The 20,834-nt window shown below is 31.7% G+C and overlaps 2 protein-coding genes across 2 annotated transcripts; both read right to left on the reverse strand.

Moving 5' to 3' along the window:
* Nucleotides 1-93: 93 nt before the first annotated feature.
* LOC131049296 (cyclin-D2-1-like) lies at nt 94-1,887 on the reverse strand. Its single transcript, XM_059210565.1, has 6 exons — nt 1,606-1,887; nt 1,335-1,421; nt 1,086-1,154; nt 692-893; nt 450-580; nt 94-210 (listed from the first exon to the last, which is right to left on the reverse strand). The coding sequence occupies exons 1-6, from the start codon at nt 1,885-1,887 to the stop codon at nt 94-96; spliced, it is 888 nt and encodes a 295-aa protein (XP_059066548.1).
* Nucleotides 1,888-19,353: 17,466 nt separating this feature from the next.
* LOC131049297 (F-box/kelch-repeat protein At5g15710-like) lies at nt 19,354-20,499 on the reverse strand. Its single transcript, XM_057983346.2, has one exon. It carries the CDS (start codon nt 20,497-20,499, stop codon nt 19,354-19,356), a length of 1,146 nt encoding a protein of 381 aa, XP_057839329.2.
* Between the last annotated feature and the right edge of the window lie 335 nt (nt 20,500-20,834).

Raw genomic sequence — 20,834 nt, forward strand, 5'->3', positions numbered from 1 at the left:
TATTCGGATTAAAAATCCTTTGAAACAATCATAATAAACACTAATCTTAATAAAATTTATTTGGGGGATTTCATTTTTACCACCGTTGATCCACTACCATATACAATGTTTCATGGCTGATTTTACTCCTTTTAGAGCAATTGTCCATGAATTAGAGCAATTGTCCATGACAAGCTGCTGCATTAAATTGTAACAGCTTATAGTTTTCTCCTGCAGAAAACAGATCAGCAAAACATTTAGTTATTCAGGAATTCACCCTGCCTTCTCAAGCAACGTAAGACAACCTGCGCGCTGCAAAGATTTCAGCCCTTTTGTTCAGGAGAATCCATTTCAAGATAAAATAAAGTTCAAAGATAAAATAAGCAAAATCTATTTGTTGGCAAAGAAAATAAAGTTTAAAGATTAAATAAGCCATTATCGAAGCAAAATATTTAAAGCTGAAATTATACTTTGTTGAATGCTTTGGAAGATAGTATGGCTTCTTTGCAATCTGCTGGTTCTGTCTTTAAAACCTCCTCACAAGCGCATATAACGGCTGCCGCAGCAATCGATGATGGCTGATGAATCGAAAAATCAATCACTGCAAGATTGAATAATCGCTTTTCAAAACCGAAAAGGTATATTTATCGATATAGTCTTCACAATTTTCATTCCAGAAGTTTTACTGTAATTGAATACTATTCCTTTCTACCTCTAGTAGTATTGATAATGAAGGTGATTGTTCGAGATATCAAGTCTTGAGGCACAGCGCTGGTGCCTTTGACTGTGAACAAGAGGTAATGAATGAAGTTAAAAGGTGTAATGGAGCATAATCTCCATTTCAACGTTGTTAGAATTTTGACTTCCATTTCGTATATTGCTTTAGCTTCGAAATCAAAATTTGCACCTCCGACCTGCACATTAGTTGAAAATAGAAAGTCTTTGACTTTTTATCATGACTGCTCAGCTTTTACTCTATCAAAAATTTTTGAACCGCGTAAAGAAGTTGAAAATAGAAAGGCTTGATTTTTTATCATAACTGCTCCGCTTTTACCATATCGAAAATTCTTGAACCTTGTAAAGAAGCTGAGATTCTATTTTACCTATAAATCAATAATCGGCGGAACCTTATCCTCCATTTTCGTTGCGAGTGACAGGCACGCAACCAATAATAACTATAACGGACAGCCTATACCTTGCTGTTTAACAAAAGTATTACAAATCAACGCAAAGAAAACTTTAACAATAAAATAGTTAAAATTCAATGTAGAATGTAGCAGTAATCAATGCAAAGAAACCTTTAACATGAGTATAATAATTAAAATTCAATGCAGAATGTAGCAGTGAGGCTTCACCTGCGATTCATAGCTTGACAGGAAGCGATCCAAATAATTTATTGATAAGTATGTTGTAAGAGGACTCAGACTATTATGCACTTTAACCTGCAATTAAATCCACTCCTTAATTCGTATAGAGAAAAACAAATTGTATATAGAGAAAATATTCTCTTCGAGTTAATGCATTCCTATTTTTACTGCCGCGTAATCTAAATACTATGCAAATAAACTTAATAATCTGTAACAAAATTCAAAATTTTAGTTTTCTCGAGACTCAGCTCTGATATACCTTGTGCATCCAGTTGATTGCTTCTCGACGAGCCGTGATATCTAAATCAAGGTTTAGATAACGCTCAACGTAGTCTTCCCGGGGAAGATGCTCTTTCTCCTTCTGCACTAACAAAGATATCATCTCCTCCTCTTCAACAGGAAAATCTGGCAGTCTAGCGAGCTCAATGCTCTTTAAATTCTCGACCTTGTCCTCGGGAAAGCTCGAACTTGTGACCTCATCATCCCAATCTGCATCTTCCTCGCACAGAAGGTTTGACAAACAGTCAAAGTTAAGGGCCATTTTTGCAGCATCAAACATCAAATTTTACCATTTGCACTAAATACTATAAAAGATTCTCAGCGTTATATAGATCATTGGTTGACCTTTCTAAAACTTACAAACTTGCATTATGTTTACATATATATCTGCAGAAACTAAAAATAAAATGCCAGCTATCCACTGCAGAATGTATTAGAAACATAACTTTTCAATTCAGTTTCAATTTTGACCATGGAATTTAATGGTCTTTCTAATTATTGTCAATTTTAAATGTATATGACAATTTTAAAATTTAATAGACCATAATTATGATAGGCAAATATAAATCATTTATTCATAGGAGTCAGATTTATATACAGTCATACTCATACAAATATATACAGGTATATGTATTTATATATACATATAAATTTATATATTCTTATCCACTCATACACTCATATATATATATATATATATATATATATATATATATATATATATATATATATATATATATATATATATATATATATATATATATATATATATATATATATATATATTTTACTTAAACATATATATAGATATATACCTATAACTATATATATGCCTACTCTCACTATATATATATATATATATATATATACAATTTGATTAGCAGTTTCTATTATATATATAGGTATGCATTCAAGATATAATCCAAAACTTATATATACCCTGCTAGATATATAAATATGGGTATATACATAAAGTATAGAGTTATATGTATATGTATAAACCACGATTATTATACATAGATATAAACATATATCTATACATATGTATATATATATATATTTTGATATATAGTATGAGATGATATATGAGATTTTATGACTAGTAGTATGCAACGGTATATAGGAATATGCATATGTATATAGACATGCATTCATATGTATCATTACAACTGAAATATATATACATGGATATATAGGTATTAATATTTACATATACATTGCATACTAAAAGGAATAAAATATTATGAATCCCTTTAGAGTTCGCCTTATCTTCTTCTCTAAGCCTTCTAGGCTCATTATAGCCTTTTTAAGCTTAAGCTTTGGCTTTTTAAGAGGGATTTACTTTTCTTTTTTGGATGTCCTTCGTCACCAACTCTTCCTCAATTAGTACCAATGTGACGGTACTCTAGTAATGATGATGTGACACTCCTTCTGCGATTGAAGGCATAATTATCCTTTGCTTATATGCTTTAAGGCGGCGGTAATTATTTCTTAGATCCTTGAGATCACTCCATTTGCATCCTGGCCCTTCGATATCGATCATTTGTCTGTATTATGCTTTCCTCTATGGCTAGATGAGCTATTCTTCATGAAGCATTAATGCTCCTGCTATATTTAAACCATTTGGTTGAGGTCCTAGTTTATCTTCCATTTAGCTCAGATGGATACTCTGCTAAGACTTCTAGGGCTCAAACGGCAGATGGCCTTTGTAGGGGAAATCAAAAAGGAGAGATTGAAGGGCATTCTGATTCACTCGAATCCCCTGGTTATCGGAGTTGTTATGAAAACCTTGGGGAGGGATTATATCTTAAATGAGGACCGCACTAGAGCTAATCCAGACATCACAGCGATGTTCTTAGCAATAGCTATGCATCTTCAGAAAGATAGAAATGTAGTGATGAAGCTCTGCAAAAAGGTCTTCAAAAAGGAAATGTTGGGCGAATTGGAGAGGGTGGTGGTCAACATTGATGAAGAGCTTTCAGCTCCAAAGCCTTGGGATTACGATATCCTTATCAGGATGAATAAATCAGTGCCACGATTCCCCATTCTAGCTATAGAGGATCTTCAGGCCTTTGAAGCTTATAGCCCTATCAGTAGCAGGAGTTTTTTCTTCCTTTTATGGCTCTTGTAGGTTAAAAATCCACCAAATGGTTTATTAATTATCTCAAAGCTAAGAACATTACAGTGATTCCAGATGATATGCCAATTCCTCCCTCTCCTGCCTCCCCCTCTTCAATAAAGCCAGAGTGCTCAGAAACCAAGGGCCCTCATGAGCAGGGAAGGAAAGGATGAGGCTTCTACTGAAGGGGGGGCCTTCTTTCATTTTTGGTTCCTTTTTGTCTATCAGAGTAGTAGGGATGGAAATGTTGCACCATAATAGGGGGTTTGTCTCGGGTTTTCCCTTTCGTTACCTTTTTAACTCTCAAGAATTTTGTCTAACTTTCATTCTATTTCAAACTTATATTTTAAAGACTTATGGATGCTTAATCTATATACTCTCTAGACTTTGTTATGATTTTCTCTATCTAGCTCACTGATTTCTGCTTATGGGTTTAGCTATTTTTATTTGTCATCTTAGCCTCTATTCTGCTCTCTTAATTTATGGTCAAATTGGCTCCAACAATATATATATAAATATACATATATATAGATACATATGTTTATATATATATATATATATATATATATATATATATATATATATATATATATATATATATATATATATATATATATATATATATATATATATATATATATATATGTTATCCTTAAGTATATATGTTATTCCGTCTAAAGGTAAGATTTTCATATTCTCTCTTTAGTGTTTTAAACCAGGTTTCTCTGTAGGGAGTGAGGTAATTTTTAGAGCCTTTTGACGAAAGAGTTTTCATCATGAAGCTCTTTTAGCTTTTGGTTAGATATGATAATGTTTTGCTCTCTGCTTTATATATATATATATATATATATATATATATATATATATATATATATATATATATATATATATATATATATAATTGCATATATTTAGGTAGATATTTACACACACACACACACATATATATATGGCCATCTTCTTGTAATCGCACTTCTATTGGCATGATTTTATAAACAAAGATGTTTGTGTCTTATGAAAGGAAGGTTTTCCAAATTAAGATGGATGACCGCTCTGATTTAGATCTGTGATGGTTGGAAGTTTTCTCTATGTTTAATCCTTTTTAGTGTTTTATATGGGTGGGTTGTCTGGAAATAAATGTCTGCCCAGTCTTCTTAATAGGTTTTGTCTCTGATTGCATATCCTTCAATATTGGAAGTGAAGGTAGTGCTTTCAATTCTAAAGCTATTTGGCAGATGATTTGGTATAGGTTGGGCATTATGGATGGGGGTATTTTTTTGGCTAACATTTTTTGCAATATTCTGCTGTATGGCAGGAATGAGGGTTCTTGCAGGTATTATCTCAACAAGTTTAAGGGTTTGATACCCACTGAGGGAAGTTGTCTTTAATAATCAATTAGAAAGTTATGTTTCAAGCTATTATCATTTTGTAGAGTATATAATTATTGTAAACATTCTAACATTGATATGGGTTGTAAGGTACGATAAGGTTCTTATGCACAACAGTGGAATGGTTAGATCCAAACTGGGCAAAACAAGCATTCAGGTTAGAGCTGTGTTGATAATCACGATCGAGGTTATCATTATCAGGGAAGGGTCAAAACGTAGCACTAAGGGAAAGTGTGGATGATCTTTAAGTATTATTTCAAGTAGATTCACCTGGATATGCATTATCTAGGGATTTATGTATCATGTTCTTTATTATCAACTTTCTCTAGCATTAAATTTTCTGATCCATTAATGGATCTGGGCTAGACCGAAGGTTTTCTTCCCTCCATTCTTTCCTACTAGTGCCCACACTGAATGGAGTTTTAATTATCATTTTTTAATTAATAAATTCTCTCTGGCTTCGGCCTTTTATCGATCAAATATATATATATATATATATATATATATATATATATTTGTAATGTTAAAATATAATTATTTTATATTTTTATCATCCAATTGCCAATGCATCTCTATCATTTTATCTCTAAATTTCCTATCTCTTCTCTCAAGTACAAGAATCCTTAGAGTCCATCCAATAAAAAATATTATTTTCTTCTTTGTCTATTCTACTTTCAATATTTTTTTATTCTTCTACACAAATCCTCTTACTAACACTCTTAAGTCCTAATTCGAATTGCCTCACATTTGGCGATCTATTTACATACTCTCAAAAACTTTTTCCACAACTTCTCTACATAACTCATCTTTAAAATTTCTCAAATGCACACTCCATCACAAATCCTAGTGCTAGATTGTTTCACATTCAATATATTGTCACAACATATGGCTATCTGAGATAAAAACACATAGCCAATACATAACGCTTCAATTTCTCCAAAAGGCACCTAAGGTGGTGTCTCTTCAATTTTCTAAAGTGGGCACCTAACAAGTTGTCTTTTCTCATTTTATTTGTAATCACCCAATGAATTCACATGCATGACTCTTCTCCTTCTCCAAATCCATGCAAATATTAGCATTTTCCTAATTTTTCATTATAAATAATAGAAATATATATCAACGCATGAAAATTATTTGTCTTTAGAAATAGGCCACAAATATTAAATAATTTCAAACCCCATGCTCCTTAGACACTTTCCTAGGTACATGGAGTCCTATAGGTTGGTCCTTGCAAACACAATAGGAGATTAGTGTTTCTATTAGGTTGGCATCTACTTTGTAATTGCAAGTGATTCATTATTTTGTGAGGCTAGATTTGGGCAATAGATCCGAGAAGCTATTCTCAATGAGTCTTTTCCCATCTTGAGTTTCTACCTATATCTTGTGTTTATATGTGTTCATATGTATTTTAGTGTATTTTTTAATTGCTACCTCATTGAAGAGACCTATTATACCTACTTTTATGTTTTTAAGGTACATTGTTAGAGAAGTTATTAATGGTAATTAATCTTCAATTAGTTTGAAATTAGGATATACTAATTCACCTCCCCCTCTTAGCATATTTTGTGGCCTTCAGTTGGTATCAGGTATAAGTTCCTTGGAGAAAGATTAACAACTTGAGGTAGATCTGCGATGGCGTACTTAATTTACCTAGAAGGTCCATCATCAAACCACGCTCCACTATTTGATAGACTTGACTATTCTTTCTAGAGTGGAAAGATCAAATCCTATTTAATGGCTTTAGGATTTGAGTTTTGGATATCAGGTATGGATCGATATGAAATTGTATATAATCTCCCAAAAGATCATGTCAAAAGGAAGACATGTAAATATAATTCTAGAGTAATAAATATTTTTTAACATATATTTGATTTTGTGAAAGTCATGTATTGCAAGACAATGAAGGAGATGATAAAATTGAGGAATTAAAGCTTTGGACTTGCACAAAACAATTTGAATGTCTAAAAATGAAAGAGGATGATAATATTTCTATATTTTTGCTATGGTTTGATAAGATAGTCAACTCTATAAGAGGATTAAGTGAAGAACTAAAGAAAATAGTAATTAATAAGAAGATACTTATATCCCTACCCTCATGTTTTGATCCAAAGGTGGTTATAATTGAAAAGGCTAAGATCTAAAAATAAAAACTGTATTGGACTTACATGGATATTTAACTGCTTATGAGACAAGATTTTATAGTAAAAAATCCTCCAGAAATGATGTTTCTTTCAAGGTATTAAAGAAGAAAGAATACTCTAATTCTAATGATGAATTAGATATAGAGGAGGGTAAAAGCACAAAATTGTGTCACATTTCAGGCTAACTTATCAGCACAAGTGAATTTAAGTAATTCTAACTAAAATTTAATTTTAGTCAAACATATGGTCTATCTACATTCATTATAGTTAAGTTATATGTGGACCACAAATTTTCCAATTGGAATTGTGTACTACATGTATATTTTATACCACTTTGGGTCTAATTAAAAAAAAAAAAAAAACTCGATATTTTAACAACTCCTACTCTTATAAATAATATATTTTTTTTGAAATTTAAAATTACCCTTTTATAGATCTATAAGTGAATTTTCAAATATATATATCTTTTAATATTTTAATCATTTTTTATATTTTATATTTTATTTTTATTGAAAGTAGGTCATCAGCACTAAAATATAAGGTTGATTATCTTGTCAAGGAAAAATATCAAAATTTATTTAAAACTTTTTAAAAAAATATGATGCAGTAGAGAAAGGAATCTATGTCAAGATGATATAATTCTTTTTGAATTTGGATAAATAATTAAGAAAAAAACTGGTGGGAATTGGGAAGAGTTACATTTCAGCAGACGCAAATTTTCAGATTTATTGAAAAATATATATTTATAAAAAATAGTTAAAAATATATCCATACACTAAAGTTTCAAGTTATCAATATACACAAAAAAAATTGATTAAAAAAAAGTAAGATTTACTAATTAAAGTGTGGTGGCTTGTGTAACTTCAATTTCAGCATTTTATCAGCAACTAAATTATGGTGTTTACTTTATAAAACACTACATTCAAATAATTTTTTAAAATTACAAACATAAAATAGACAAAAGAATATAAATTTTATTATTTTACATCATTTCAAAATTCAAAACATATATTTCAATTTCTATTGATTTACTTCAAAAAATTTGAATCAGCATTGACCATTTCCTTTATAAAAGTGTGACACAACTTTGTACTTTTACCCAGGAGGAAAAAATTGTTAGAATATTAAAAATAGATTCTAGAAAGGATAAGGTTAAGAATAACCTTTTAAATGTTTCACTTCGAGTGACATAACATATTTTATGGCTAAGTGTCTATACAAGGATCCTAACAATGAAGGTCAAAGGAATGGAAAATTATTTTTTCAATAAGAAGAAAAAAGTTTAAAAGGATTAGAATATTTTAATTGTAAATGAGGATATTTATTTATTTGATGAAGAAGAAGATCTAGGAACTTCCAAAATAAAGATGAAAAAGGCTTTATTCATGTTGATCGAGACTCCTATTAGCAATACTAGAATGAAGTCCATAAATGATGATGATGATGAGGTTGATCTTATGGGTGAGTTTCTTTGTGATGGAAATGATATAAAGATATTGAAGAAGTGAATCATTAAGGAACTAAAGGCTAATGACAAAGTTACTGATAAACTTGAAAAGGTAGTCATTTATTTTAGGATTTAAGTAGAAGCAAAGAAAATTGAATAATTTTTGATAGAGAGACTGCTAACCATAGAAAAATATTGTGAAACATGTCAAGTAGAGTTTATGGAATTAAGAAGAGATCTTGAAAAGAAAATAGTCAACTAAAGCTAAATTTTGGGAAGATTATAGACACTTTGGATCAAATAATCAACTGTTAGAGGTGACCACATATAAAAAATGGCATTGGATTTATAGGGTATCAGAAAGGAAAGGTACTTGAACATCCTATGAAGTCAAACAATTATGATCTAAAACATAAGGGTTTTGGAAGTTTGAGATCTAAAAAATTTGTGACCACTTAATAAATTTAGAAATATGTCTGATGGTTTCATTGAAGTGTAGAGACAGAATTGGGTATCTGAAAGACAAGCATCAAGAGGACAAGGATTCAATACTAGGTTCAATTATTCTTTTTCTAGTTATTGTTTTAATTCCAATCATTTTGGTCATAAATTTTTGGATTGTAGAAAGGGTTGAATAAGAAGGAATAACTTTGTTAGCAAAATTATATTTTCTCTATTGTTTGATTTTAATATCATTTTTTATAATTGTAACAACATTGGATATATTGCAAACACTATATCAAGGAAAAGGCACCCTACATTGGTATCAAAATGGTAGTCTACAATAGCTATAGAAAGGTTAAATTAGAGAGTGATTCTCTAAACTTTATTAACTATTATAGGGTTGGTCAAGCCCCTAGTTGGAAAATTAAAAGTTTGATCCTTGATTGCATTGATATACTTAATTCATTGGAAGAGCATAAAATATTTTGTCTTTTGTGAGGCCAATAAGTTTGCTAATGGTTCTGCTAATATTTGTGTTAAGCAACATTATATCATTTGGTGGGGGGTTTTTTATTGCATCCCTATTGAAATTAAATATCTAATCACTGATGATATTAGATTGTGTTAAGTGGATGGCTTTCTTGGTATGATGGTTCATTAATCTTGGCTCATGTGGATGGGATGGATGAAATGTCTACTCCTGATTATGGAAGGAAAAGGTAGATCTTTTAATTTCAAGTTTGCTAGGTCTAAGTTGTTTTCAAGACTAGCTTTTTCTTATTTTCTTGGGACTTGCTTCTTTCTATTTGGTTGTGGGTTCTCTTTTAACTACAAAAAAGCTATATATGGAGATAGAAATAGATTTAAGCCCACCTCCTATAGAAAATGGTAGAATAATCACTCTGTTTGGGATTGAAATTCAGCAGGTGGTATTACCCCCCCATGGACAAACTTCATGGTCATGATCCTTTAGTTACTAAAATTTTTGTGGATGGTTGGGAGAATTGAATTCTTTAGGCATACAAGGTCAAAATATTGTTATAGTAGACATTATTACAAAAAATACAGGAATATTGATGGGGGGGCAAGAAATTCCACAAAGACCGCAAGGTATCTGACAAGCCAATCAATGTCTTCTTTAAGGGTGCTAAATGGAATATGGTTAAGAGATCTATTGATACGGGTTATGAATTCGTGTCCATCAAACCCCTTTGGATTGATATTATAGAGGTTATTATGAGGTATCTAACCCTTGATAGTTATTTTTCCAACTTGTTTAGCTATCATTTCATGATTTTGAACCATTTTAGGCATGGTAGATGGATTTATCTATCTTTTTACCTTCTTTATTTTCTTAGAAATGGGATTATGGCTCATAGAAGGAACCCTAGTTCCTTGGTCCTTCATGAAGTACTCATTCTCCTTCTGATGGAGCATGGTAAAGCCTTGACCATTCAATCTAAACCATCATGATACCAAATTAAGTTTTCTAGAAATGTTTGTCATCACTTTTTTAAATTTTTACCCTACCTTTGAAGATGCCCCCTTTTATGATAATTCTTGCTTCCATATTGGGAGTCATAAATACCCTAGGAAGGAAAAGGATGTTCCTAGATGGGCGCATGGGTATGCAACTAATAACGAAGATTCTGAGTATGTGCCTTTGAAGGAGTATGTCCCTAACTCCCTCTCCCTTAGATTTTTTATGAAGAATAAAACTCTAGTGAGGAAGTCATCCAAATCTTTTGAAAAGGTGAAAGAGAATAAAAAAGACCTGAATTTATCTCATTTGGTCAATGGGGACAAAAAAAGGTTCAAAATATCCATGTCAAAATATCCTTGGAGAATTTAAATGCTAAAAGGAAATTTGGTCTCCTGAAATAGGAAATATAAAAATGCTTTAGACACATAAATGATTTGTAAAAGGGAGGTACACATGTTGATGTGTGTTTTGACACATCATAGGACATTTAGGATTGAACATAAGATCGGTTCCACTTTATTGGGTGGTTTTAGCTCATTGTTTTGTAATACCATTTGACAGTTTCATGTATTGTATCTCCTATATATGAGGTGCATGAGATGGAGGTTATGTGTAAGAGTCTTATAGCTATTTAGTTATCTCTAAATCTCTAGTTAGTTATACTCCTATGAAAATATTTATCTACAAGTATATATTGTAATTTATTATTGATTATGAATGATATATTGGGTGGCTTTTCCAATGTGGGGTTTTTTACCAAAAGGGTTTTCCACACATAAATCACTGTGTTGTGGTATGCATGTTATTTATATTTTTTCTATAACTATTGTAAGGATTTGCAAAAATTTTTGTATTATCTTTCTCTCAAGGTTAGTGTAGGAAGTTGTTCTACTACTTAGCTTCCTTGCAAGTAGTATTAGAGCCAATCACCTTTGGTCTCGGTTGGAGGTTGTTGGGTCTTTTAATGTAATCTAGATTTGAGTGGGAGCTTGTGCATAAGATGCTTTTTGATCTTGTTGTAGTAAGTTATTACATGGAAATCTCATTAGGGATAATAGAGGTGGATAATTTTTTTGGAAGTAATTTTGAGACGTGCAAGCTAAATTTGGAGGATCCGCTAATAGATCGAGATCCGTGGGATACTATTGATATGAATATCTCAAGACCTTCCAATCCTATTGTAGTTGCTCAGTTTGATGTTATGGACCATAACGCTAAGGGTCTAATCAGATTGTGCTTGGTAGACTCTGTTCTAGTCAATATCCATGAAGAGACATTTGCAAAGAAGCTATGAAGTAAGATTGGTGAGATGAATCAAACCAAATATTTATTGAATTATATTTTCTTGAACAAGAAAATATATTCCTTGAAAATGGAAGAGGGTGGATGGATTACAAACCACCTGGTAGTATTCAATATGTTGGTGCCTCAACTGGCATCTATTGGTGATGGATGAGGATGAGAAATGTTACATCTTGCTTTGTTCTCTTCCTAATTCATGGGATTCTCTTGTTATGGCTATCAACCTAGTACTTATATTGTTTTGAAGTCTAAATATGTGGTGGGTTCCTTTATTGGTGAAGAGATGTGGAGGAAGGTATCCATTAGTTCAAAGGAAGCCTTAACTACTCGTGGAAGACCTAAGGAAAGAGGCAAGAAGAATGAGAAGCATAATAAATCCAAATTCGGATGTAATGTCCCCATATTAAGTTTTACAAACTTGACCTAAGATCATAGATTAATTAAGTTAAGATAAGGAATTTTTGAACTTACCAAGAAATTAACTTGCAAATGAAAGACGTGCCTTCAGATCATGCACATATCATACATAATAAAGATATACAAGCATATACTCTTATCATAGTTAGGTTTACAGTTTAAGTTATACATACAAGAACCAAGGCATATTTATTAGTAATCTTAAGACATTGAGAAGGACATCACATTTCTACATAGCTTCTTCCCATGAATGATATCTCACTAAGAAAGATCATTGGAGAATTATATCTGGGTATAAACATTCAAGCTAGGCAGCCATAAGACATTAATACATGTATGATGTAACTGTGGGAAATGAAATATATAAGTCTGAGTTATCTAAATTAATTTATATATATGGTGAGAGTAATAAATATGAGTTATTCATTATATGTGTGTGTGTATGTGTATACATACATACATATATACATATACTTAAATACATATACAAACATAAATATGAGTTATTCATTATATATATTCTTGTGTGTATGTACACACACACATATGTGTACGCGCGCGCACACACACACACACACACACACACACACATACATATATATATATGTGTGTGTGTGTGTGTGTGTGTGTACATGTATATATATATGTACACACACACAAACATATATATAAATATATATATATATATATACACACACATATATATACATATATACATATACATATATATATACATACACACACACACACACATATATATATATATGTATGTATATATATATATATATGTATATATATGTACGTATATGTATATATGTATATATGTATATATATACATATATATACATATATACATATACATACATATGTACATATATATACATATATATGTACATACATATGCATGTATATACATATCTGTGTGTATATATATACACACATATATACATACATATGTACACATATATATATGTATGTATATATAAGTACATATATACATATAAGTACAAATATACAAGTATATATATGTATGTATATATAAGTACATCTATATATATGTACATATATGTATACACATACATACATATATATAAACATATGTGTGTGTGTGTGTGTGTGTGTGTGTGTGTGTGTGTGTACATATGTATATATTTACATTTGTACACACACACACAAACACACACCAACACACACACACACACACACACACACACACACACACACACACACACACACACACACACACACACACACACACACACACATATACATATATATATGTACACACACACACACACACACATGTACATATATATATATATGTACATATGTGTGTGTGTGTGTAGACACACACACACACACACACACATATACATAATATGTACGTACATATGTATGTATATATGTGTGTGTTTGTGTGTGTATAAGTATATACACACGCACATATATACATACATACATACATACATATATATATATATATACATACATACATATATATACATACATACATACATACATACATACACACACACACACACACACACACACACACACACACACACACACACACATGGAAGAGGGTTAAGTAAACTATTGATGGGGAATACAACTATATGTCCATCAAATCCGTTTGGGATAAAGTTGTAGAAGTTATCATGAGGTACTTAACCATTGATGGTCACTTTATAAGCCTATTTATCTATCATTTCATTTTTTTAAATCATTTTAGGCATGATAGATGGATATCATTTCCCTCCTATATTCTTTTTTCTCTGGGACATGGGATTAATGCTCATAAAAAAAACCCCAACTCCTTGGTTATCCATGAAGGCCTCAGTCTCCTTATCACGGAGCATGAAAAAGCTTTGTCTATTAAATATGAACTATTTTGTTCTAAATGTAATATTGGGTTTACCCAAAATGTTTGCTAGTATTTCTCTAATTTTTTAATTGACTCTGAATATATCCCTTCTACTGATGATGCTTGCTACCATATTGGTAATCACAAATACCCTAAGAATGATAATTCTACTGCCAATTGGCCTCATGGGTATGAAAAAAATAAAGAAGACTTTGATTATGTGCCCTTGAAGGAGTATGCTCTAGATTGCCTAACCCTTAGCTCTACTAAGAAGGGTAAATCTTAGGTGGGGAAATCATTTGTCTTAAAAGTATATAAAGGTGAAAGAAAAGAAGAAAAAAGGCCCTAATTTGTCTCATTCTGTTATCAGGGATAAAAGGACGTCCAGTTCCCCCCATGTCAAGAAGAATTTGGAGAATTTAAGTGGGAATTTCAAAAAGAAAATGGATGAGGAGGCATGGGACAAGGTTAGCATCCTTGATTTTGGTGTCGACCCATAGGGGATGGATTTCCACATTGATATCCTCATTGAAATTGAGAAAGGTACCCCCCACGGGAGTGGATAAGAGGTCCTCTACCTTTGGAACATGGGACATGTTGGTGGTAGCCATAGATGTGACAAAAGGAAAAAACCAACCTTTTTAAATGGATGCCATTTGAAATCAACTTGATTAAGGATAGAGTTAATACTCTTAATGAAAAACTCGAATTGCATTAGAATAGTTTGAATCAAATCCTTTTGTGGACAATGCAAATAAAATTCTTTCTCTTATCCAAAATATGGCCAAGGATGTGAATACTATGAAGTTCGATAATGAGGAAAGTTCAAGTCTCGTAACACCCCACCTCACATATAATTAATGCAACTCCAATTATGTTTTTCTTTAATAGATAGATCATGGTATTATGAATGATATAATTTGATTTCAATATTCTTGATCTTCCCTTGTAAACAAGATGAAAATTGATAACAAATAATATGAATTATTATTGTGGTCTAACTATGCTTTTGAATGTGTTTACTAAGTGCAGGAAAGTAACATGGACTAAGGGAGAAATACATATTTCCAATCAATTTACTCTATGAAAAGTCATAAGTTCAAGTATTGTTTACTTATAAGGAAATGGGGATTTATTACTAGATATAGATGTTTTTACGAGGTTTATTATTGTGGGTCTTTAATGAGCATTTTTTAGTCAAATTCCATGTTTGAATTACAAAAATAGACTCCCAAGGTCTATACCCTTGAGGCGGGGGCCTATTGGGCATACAATAAAGACCTTGGGACTGGATTTCACCCTCTAAAAGTTCTCATTAAGATGAGTGACGAATTTGGACGATAAATGAGTTGAGGGTACCCACTCCACCCTCCATACCTCATTTATGAGGGGATACTTTGGGAAATGGAGTATCCTAATTGTTGTCCCCTATTAAATGAGGAAAAGACTACATGGGGGAAGAGGATGGGAAGGTGACAATTGTCACTTCCACATCTAACCCTTCCAAGTTAATCTCCCTTATATTGATTTTTGAAGGGGGAATGGGTTGTTACCCACTTCCCCATATTTGAACACCCTTTGCAAGATTTTGAAGAAAAAAAGATAGATTTGAGAGAAGGAAGGATGCCTTGCATGGAGAGATGGAGGCCAATTATGCATGGAATTAGAGAGATAAGTCATCCCTACTCCATCTAACCTTCTTATTTATGTGTTGTAAGATTGATATGGTTTGAGAAGGTTCATCTCTAATTTGATAGGAACAAAAGCTAATATGGGAGGTTGAGTGCTATTTTTAGATCTAAGTGAATTTAGTAGTGGTCATGTGAAAATTTGGGTATTATATTATCCTTGGTCATTTTGTAGCATATGAGAAGAATCCATGAATTTAATATGGATTTATAATAATATTCTTGTTCGATGGTATGGCTAGAGCCTACGAGGATTCATGACGCCATTATGGTAAGGTGGAGAGCAACCTTTTGTGAGTTCTTTTCCATCTGAATACATCTAATGAAGATTATACGTTTATATTTAAAATGTTAATTTGAGAGATACATTATCATGTTTTGACTAAAAAACTTATTAAGTAATAGAAAAGAAAGTTCTATTAGTGTTTTGTTTCTAATTCTTATATATACATTGATTGAAGAATGTACGACTGTTTTGAGACAGAAATTTAAGGATGTTTCAATATGTTTGATTAAAGATTTTCATTGTGTAATGAAAGAGAAAGCTGCTTTATTTGGCATAAAATTGTTTGGACTCATGAAGATGATATTGCAGATTTCATGTATTGGCATGCCTGTTACATATATTCATGTTTTTTTTAAATTTAAAATCATTCTAGAAGGATGGAAGTCTTCGTGTGTTTCCTTTAAATTCCTCTTATGGTTGAGGGACAAGTATTTGATGCCTGAATGGGAACAAAGAAGAAAGTCCTCCTTGGAATAGGAAAGGATTCATTATGTCATGCGAGCAATAAAAAGTAATAATTGTAACACGATTTTTGTACTCTATGGGATGAGCTTATGATAGTGTCAAGCATATTGCATTGCTGCATTCGTACCATATTACCCACCCAACTTTGGATTGAAAGAAGAAAATAGAAAAGAGAAAACGCTTAATGCCATTAATCATTCATTAGTTAAGATTTAGTTATGCAATCATACCATATACAAGTTAGTAATCTTTTTAATATATATACGTAGAAGAGAAATAAATGAGTGTAGGAGCACAAGTGCATTTAATGATATATACAACTAAAGGAAAGAAGAAAATAATATTAACAAGGAATAATAACATGACAAGATCATAATATTGTAATTATAGAATACAACTTAATAATAGATCTGTTCATGCTACATTGAGCCCATTATCTGCATATAGATCTCTAAATTTTCATGCTCACATACCTAACATATTATATACCATAGTTGTCATGCGTATGCTACGATGTTCTTCGATTGTAAGCTTGATTATCGAATCATACTTATTACCTGAGTGTTCTCAGCATAAACCCTAAGTCAATAATTTATTGGAGCCCTCATAAAGCCAAATAATAGATACCCTGAGAAAATTTGAATATGTGTACATACATAGGGGACGACTTCTAACAGAAACTTTGAGGCTGAGTACAATATTTCTTTGGTTGCTCATTCTATGAAAGGAACTGCGAGTACAAGTGAACCTGGCTGATATTTCTGTAATAGTCATCTAGGTGTTTCTTTTTAAACAAATGTAATTTGTGTGTTGCTCACATAAAAGAACAATCCCTATGTAAGTCAGCAACAAAATGAAGTTCCTTGCAGACAGATCCCTTTCTAGCGAAGGGAGTGGATTCAACAAACAGAAACATTAAGAAATGATAATATACTTTACCAGTCAAACTCTTTAATTGCTTAAGGACCTAGGCTCACTCTTAGACGCCCATATTTCACAGTAATTTGTGCTTCATAATATTAATGTAACCAGCAGTTTGATATATTATATAAAAGAAAAACAAAAGGATACATTGAAACCAGACTTGAACTCATGCCACCTCTGGTCAAGGGTAGTCTCAATCATACTATAATGCCTGTCAATGAATACTTCACTGGGAATGGCATCTTTAATTTCTCTGGTCTGGTTATTAAATAGAGCAAGGTACATCACCACAACAACAAGCTCAATCTCTCTGTACATCTTCAGCTCAAAATTTAATTGAGGACATTAAAAATCCATGGGACTTCACACGTGCAAGATTCGTGTAAGAAGTATGTAAAATTTATTGCAGTAAATTGTATTGACAGTAGGACATCTTACATCCATTCCTCATAAATGTATTTTGGTAGAACAATCTTGTCTATCACTCTCCAGTTCTGCAATACGTACTTACGTGATTACCATGTATCAATCAGTAAAGTAACAGCAATCCTGTTGACAAAATATTCAAATCATTACCGCAGCCAAATGTAATGAGATTTGAGTTTTGCCAACAAACGTAACTACTTATTTCCAGCAATTAGTGCAAATTTTTAATGGTGAAAAGAATACACCAATATCTTTCTAGAGAAGAAAGAATATTTTAATTCATATTGAGAACAGAATACAGGAGAGTATATATATATATATATATATATAAAAGAGGGCACTTTATTTGGCACTTTCCAAATAAATGTCCACCTCACTCTGCACACATGCTCAAAGTATCGAATAAATAAGGAGTGCATTAAAATAGAAATTAGGGCACCATATTATGTGGGGATACCTCTTTTTCTTAAGATAAACAAAGATAAAATATACTTAAACATACTCGCTACTTGGTGCACCTGATAAAATAAGGTAGGAACTACTATTTCATGCTAAAGAAATGCTTTATTAAGAGAAAGTTTCATTATTATAATAATTAGATGTTTGAGCAAACTTTACTCCTCTTTAAAAGTTATTTACACATATAATAAAATGTGCTTAAGTGCTTTAGGCTTCACACATAAATATATTGGAAGGGATAAATATGAATAACTTTCATAATTATTATATAGTTTTAAAGACTTCTTTTTATAGAAATATAAATAAGGCTGTTATAAAAATTTAATGTTAATTAATATAATAGACATTAATAAAGTGAATAAAGTAATATATGTTAAAAAAAAAATTAAAGTAGGGATTTATATACTGGTGTCAATATAATTGAATCAAAGATGTTCTTTCATATTACAATTTGAATAATAATCAGTTATTTACATTCTTCTATTCTTTGAATATTTTAAAGTCGTTGGCAATCAAAAAGATTTGAACTAATATCCAAGACAACTATTTAAAAAAAAAAAAAAATTGATTAAAGCAATAGATACTTATCCACCATTTAAATTTGTATTGAAAATGAAACATTTTTTTAAATAAATGTACAAGTTACTAAATATTGAATAAATGAATGAATAAAAGCCATTTGACATATAGCAAAATATTGTCCAATTTATCAAGATTGAAACAAGTCTTTAAGATTAAAAAAAAAATCACTTTTAAAAACAGATATCTCAATATAGTTTTATTCTCAGTCTTATAACTCATCATTCTCTCAAACAAGGAAAATATGGGGAAAAAATTCAGTACATGACAATTTTTTGCCATGATCTCGTGATCCATCATTCCTTTAATATAGGTAAAAGTTCCGGGAAAATAAGTTTGGGGCCAAATGACAGCATTTGAGTAAAGTCTTTCCGTCCGCTTTGTGGAAGAATTTGCCAAATTCGTTTCTTTAAATCATATGCAACGATCAAATGACTATATGGTTCTCGAAAGCGAAGGCACAAGTAATTCCCCACTGTAATGCCCTCATTGATCCGCTTATCTCCACGAAAAACTTGAGGGAGTGAGTCATGTGCAGACATTCTAACCAATTCTTTCCACTTCCAAAGCGAGTTATCTTGCTTGTCTTCAAACAACTCCCAAATAACCATACGCAGCGGCTCTATCTCATCCCCATATTCGTTCCTTAATGTCACTAGAAGAACAGACGATCCATATGCAACAATACTTTTAAATAAAGTTCCAGTCTTATAGTCATCCTCAACAAATTGGGAGGGTGGCGGAGCCATTCTCACAGGTTTGATACAATCAACTTCCATACTAAAACCATCAACTATTGCAGGACTACTTGTCCTCCAGAAAATAACGCCCTTGCATTCAACCATTTCATCAGGGCATAAGTCTAAATCCTTTGCAAACTTATGTTTAATCTCCCATGAATCTTGACAATAATGGTATATTTTTAAGGACTTTTTATTTTCTTCCTCTAACAAATATGGTTCCGAATTTGTCCCATGTACAACATAAAAGTTTTCAGTCATCCATATTTCTGTACGTGAACAAATTCTCATAAGCGGATTGCAAAGATATAGTTCTGGTTTTTTTTTAAAGAAATCAAAGTGGGTTTTGAAAAAAGCCAGCAATCCCAATGCTGTACTTGATTTCATATAGAGTCCGAAATTATTTTGCAGAGTAGGTGGAAGGAAGGAGAGAGAGATGGCCCTCCATTTTTTGGTTGAAAAACAGTAAGACATACAATAATCTTCACCGAATATGAGAAGCCATGGATTCTGCTCGGGCAACGAAGACAGAAATTTGCGCGAGGACAAAATCTCATTCCATTGTTTGCAAACTAGGCGAATCTGGAATATTGATATTAATGGAAGTTTCTTAAATATTTGTTCCTTTAGATAGTCATCCATGTCAGACATACCACGCTTCTCTCCATCTCCTGCAACAGCAGAAATAAGTATTCCCTCCATTCTTTTCTTCCTCTTCCCACTGGATTATAGTGAATCGTTTTTATAGGGTTTTGGCATGGAGACCATTCGTTAACTGGCCTGTGGTTTGCAGTTGAAACGACTGGGCTTGAACGGTAGATTTTAAGCATTAATTTAATATGCTGATAGGCGTTACTCTACAATGGGAAAGGCAAAAAACAGCAAGTCTGATTGAAACGTATTCTTTTGTAAGGAAAATCTTTATTTTTTATATATTATTTCTACTCCATAGATTTTAAAAATGGCTGATATTTAATTTTAATAAAATAGATGAAAATTGATTCTTATTGTTAAGAGATTTCTGTTACAGATTGAAG

This window comes from Cryptomeria japonica, chromosome 8, assembly GCF_030272615.1.
Source record: "Cryptomeria japonica chromosome 8, Sugi_1.0, whole genome shotgun sequence".
NCBI lineage: Eukaryota > Viridiplantae > Streptophyta > Pinopsida > Cupressales > Cupressaceae > Cryptomeria > Cryptomeria japonica.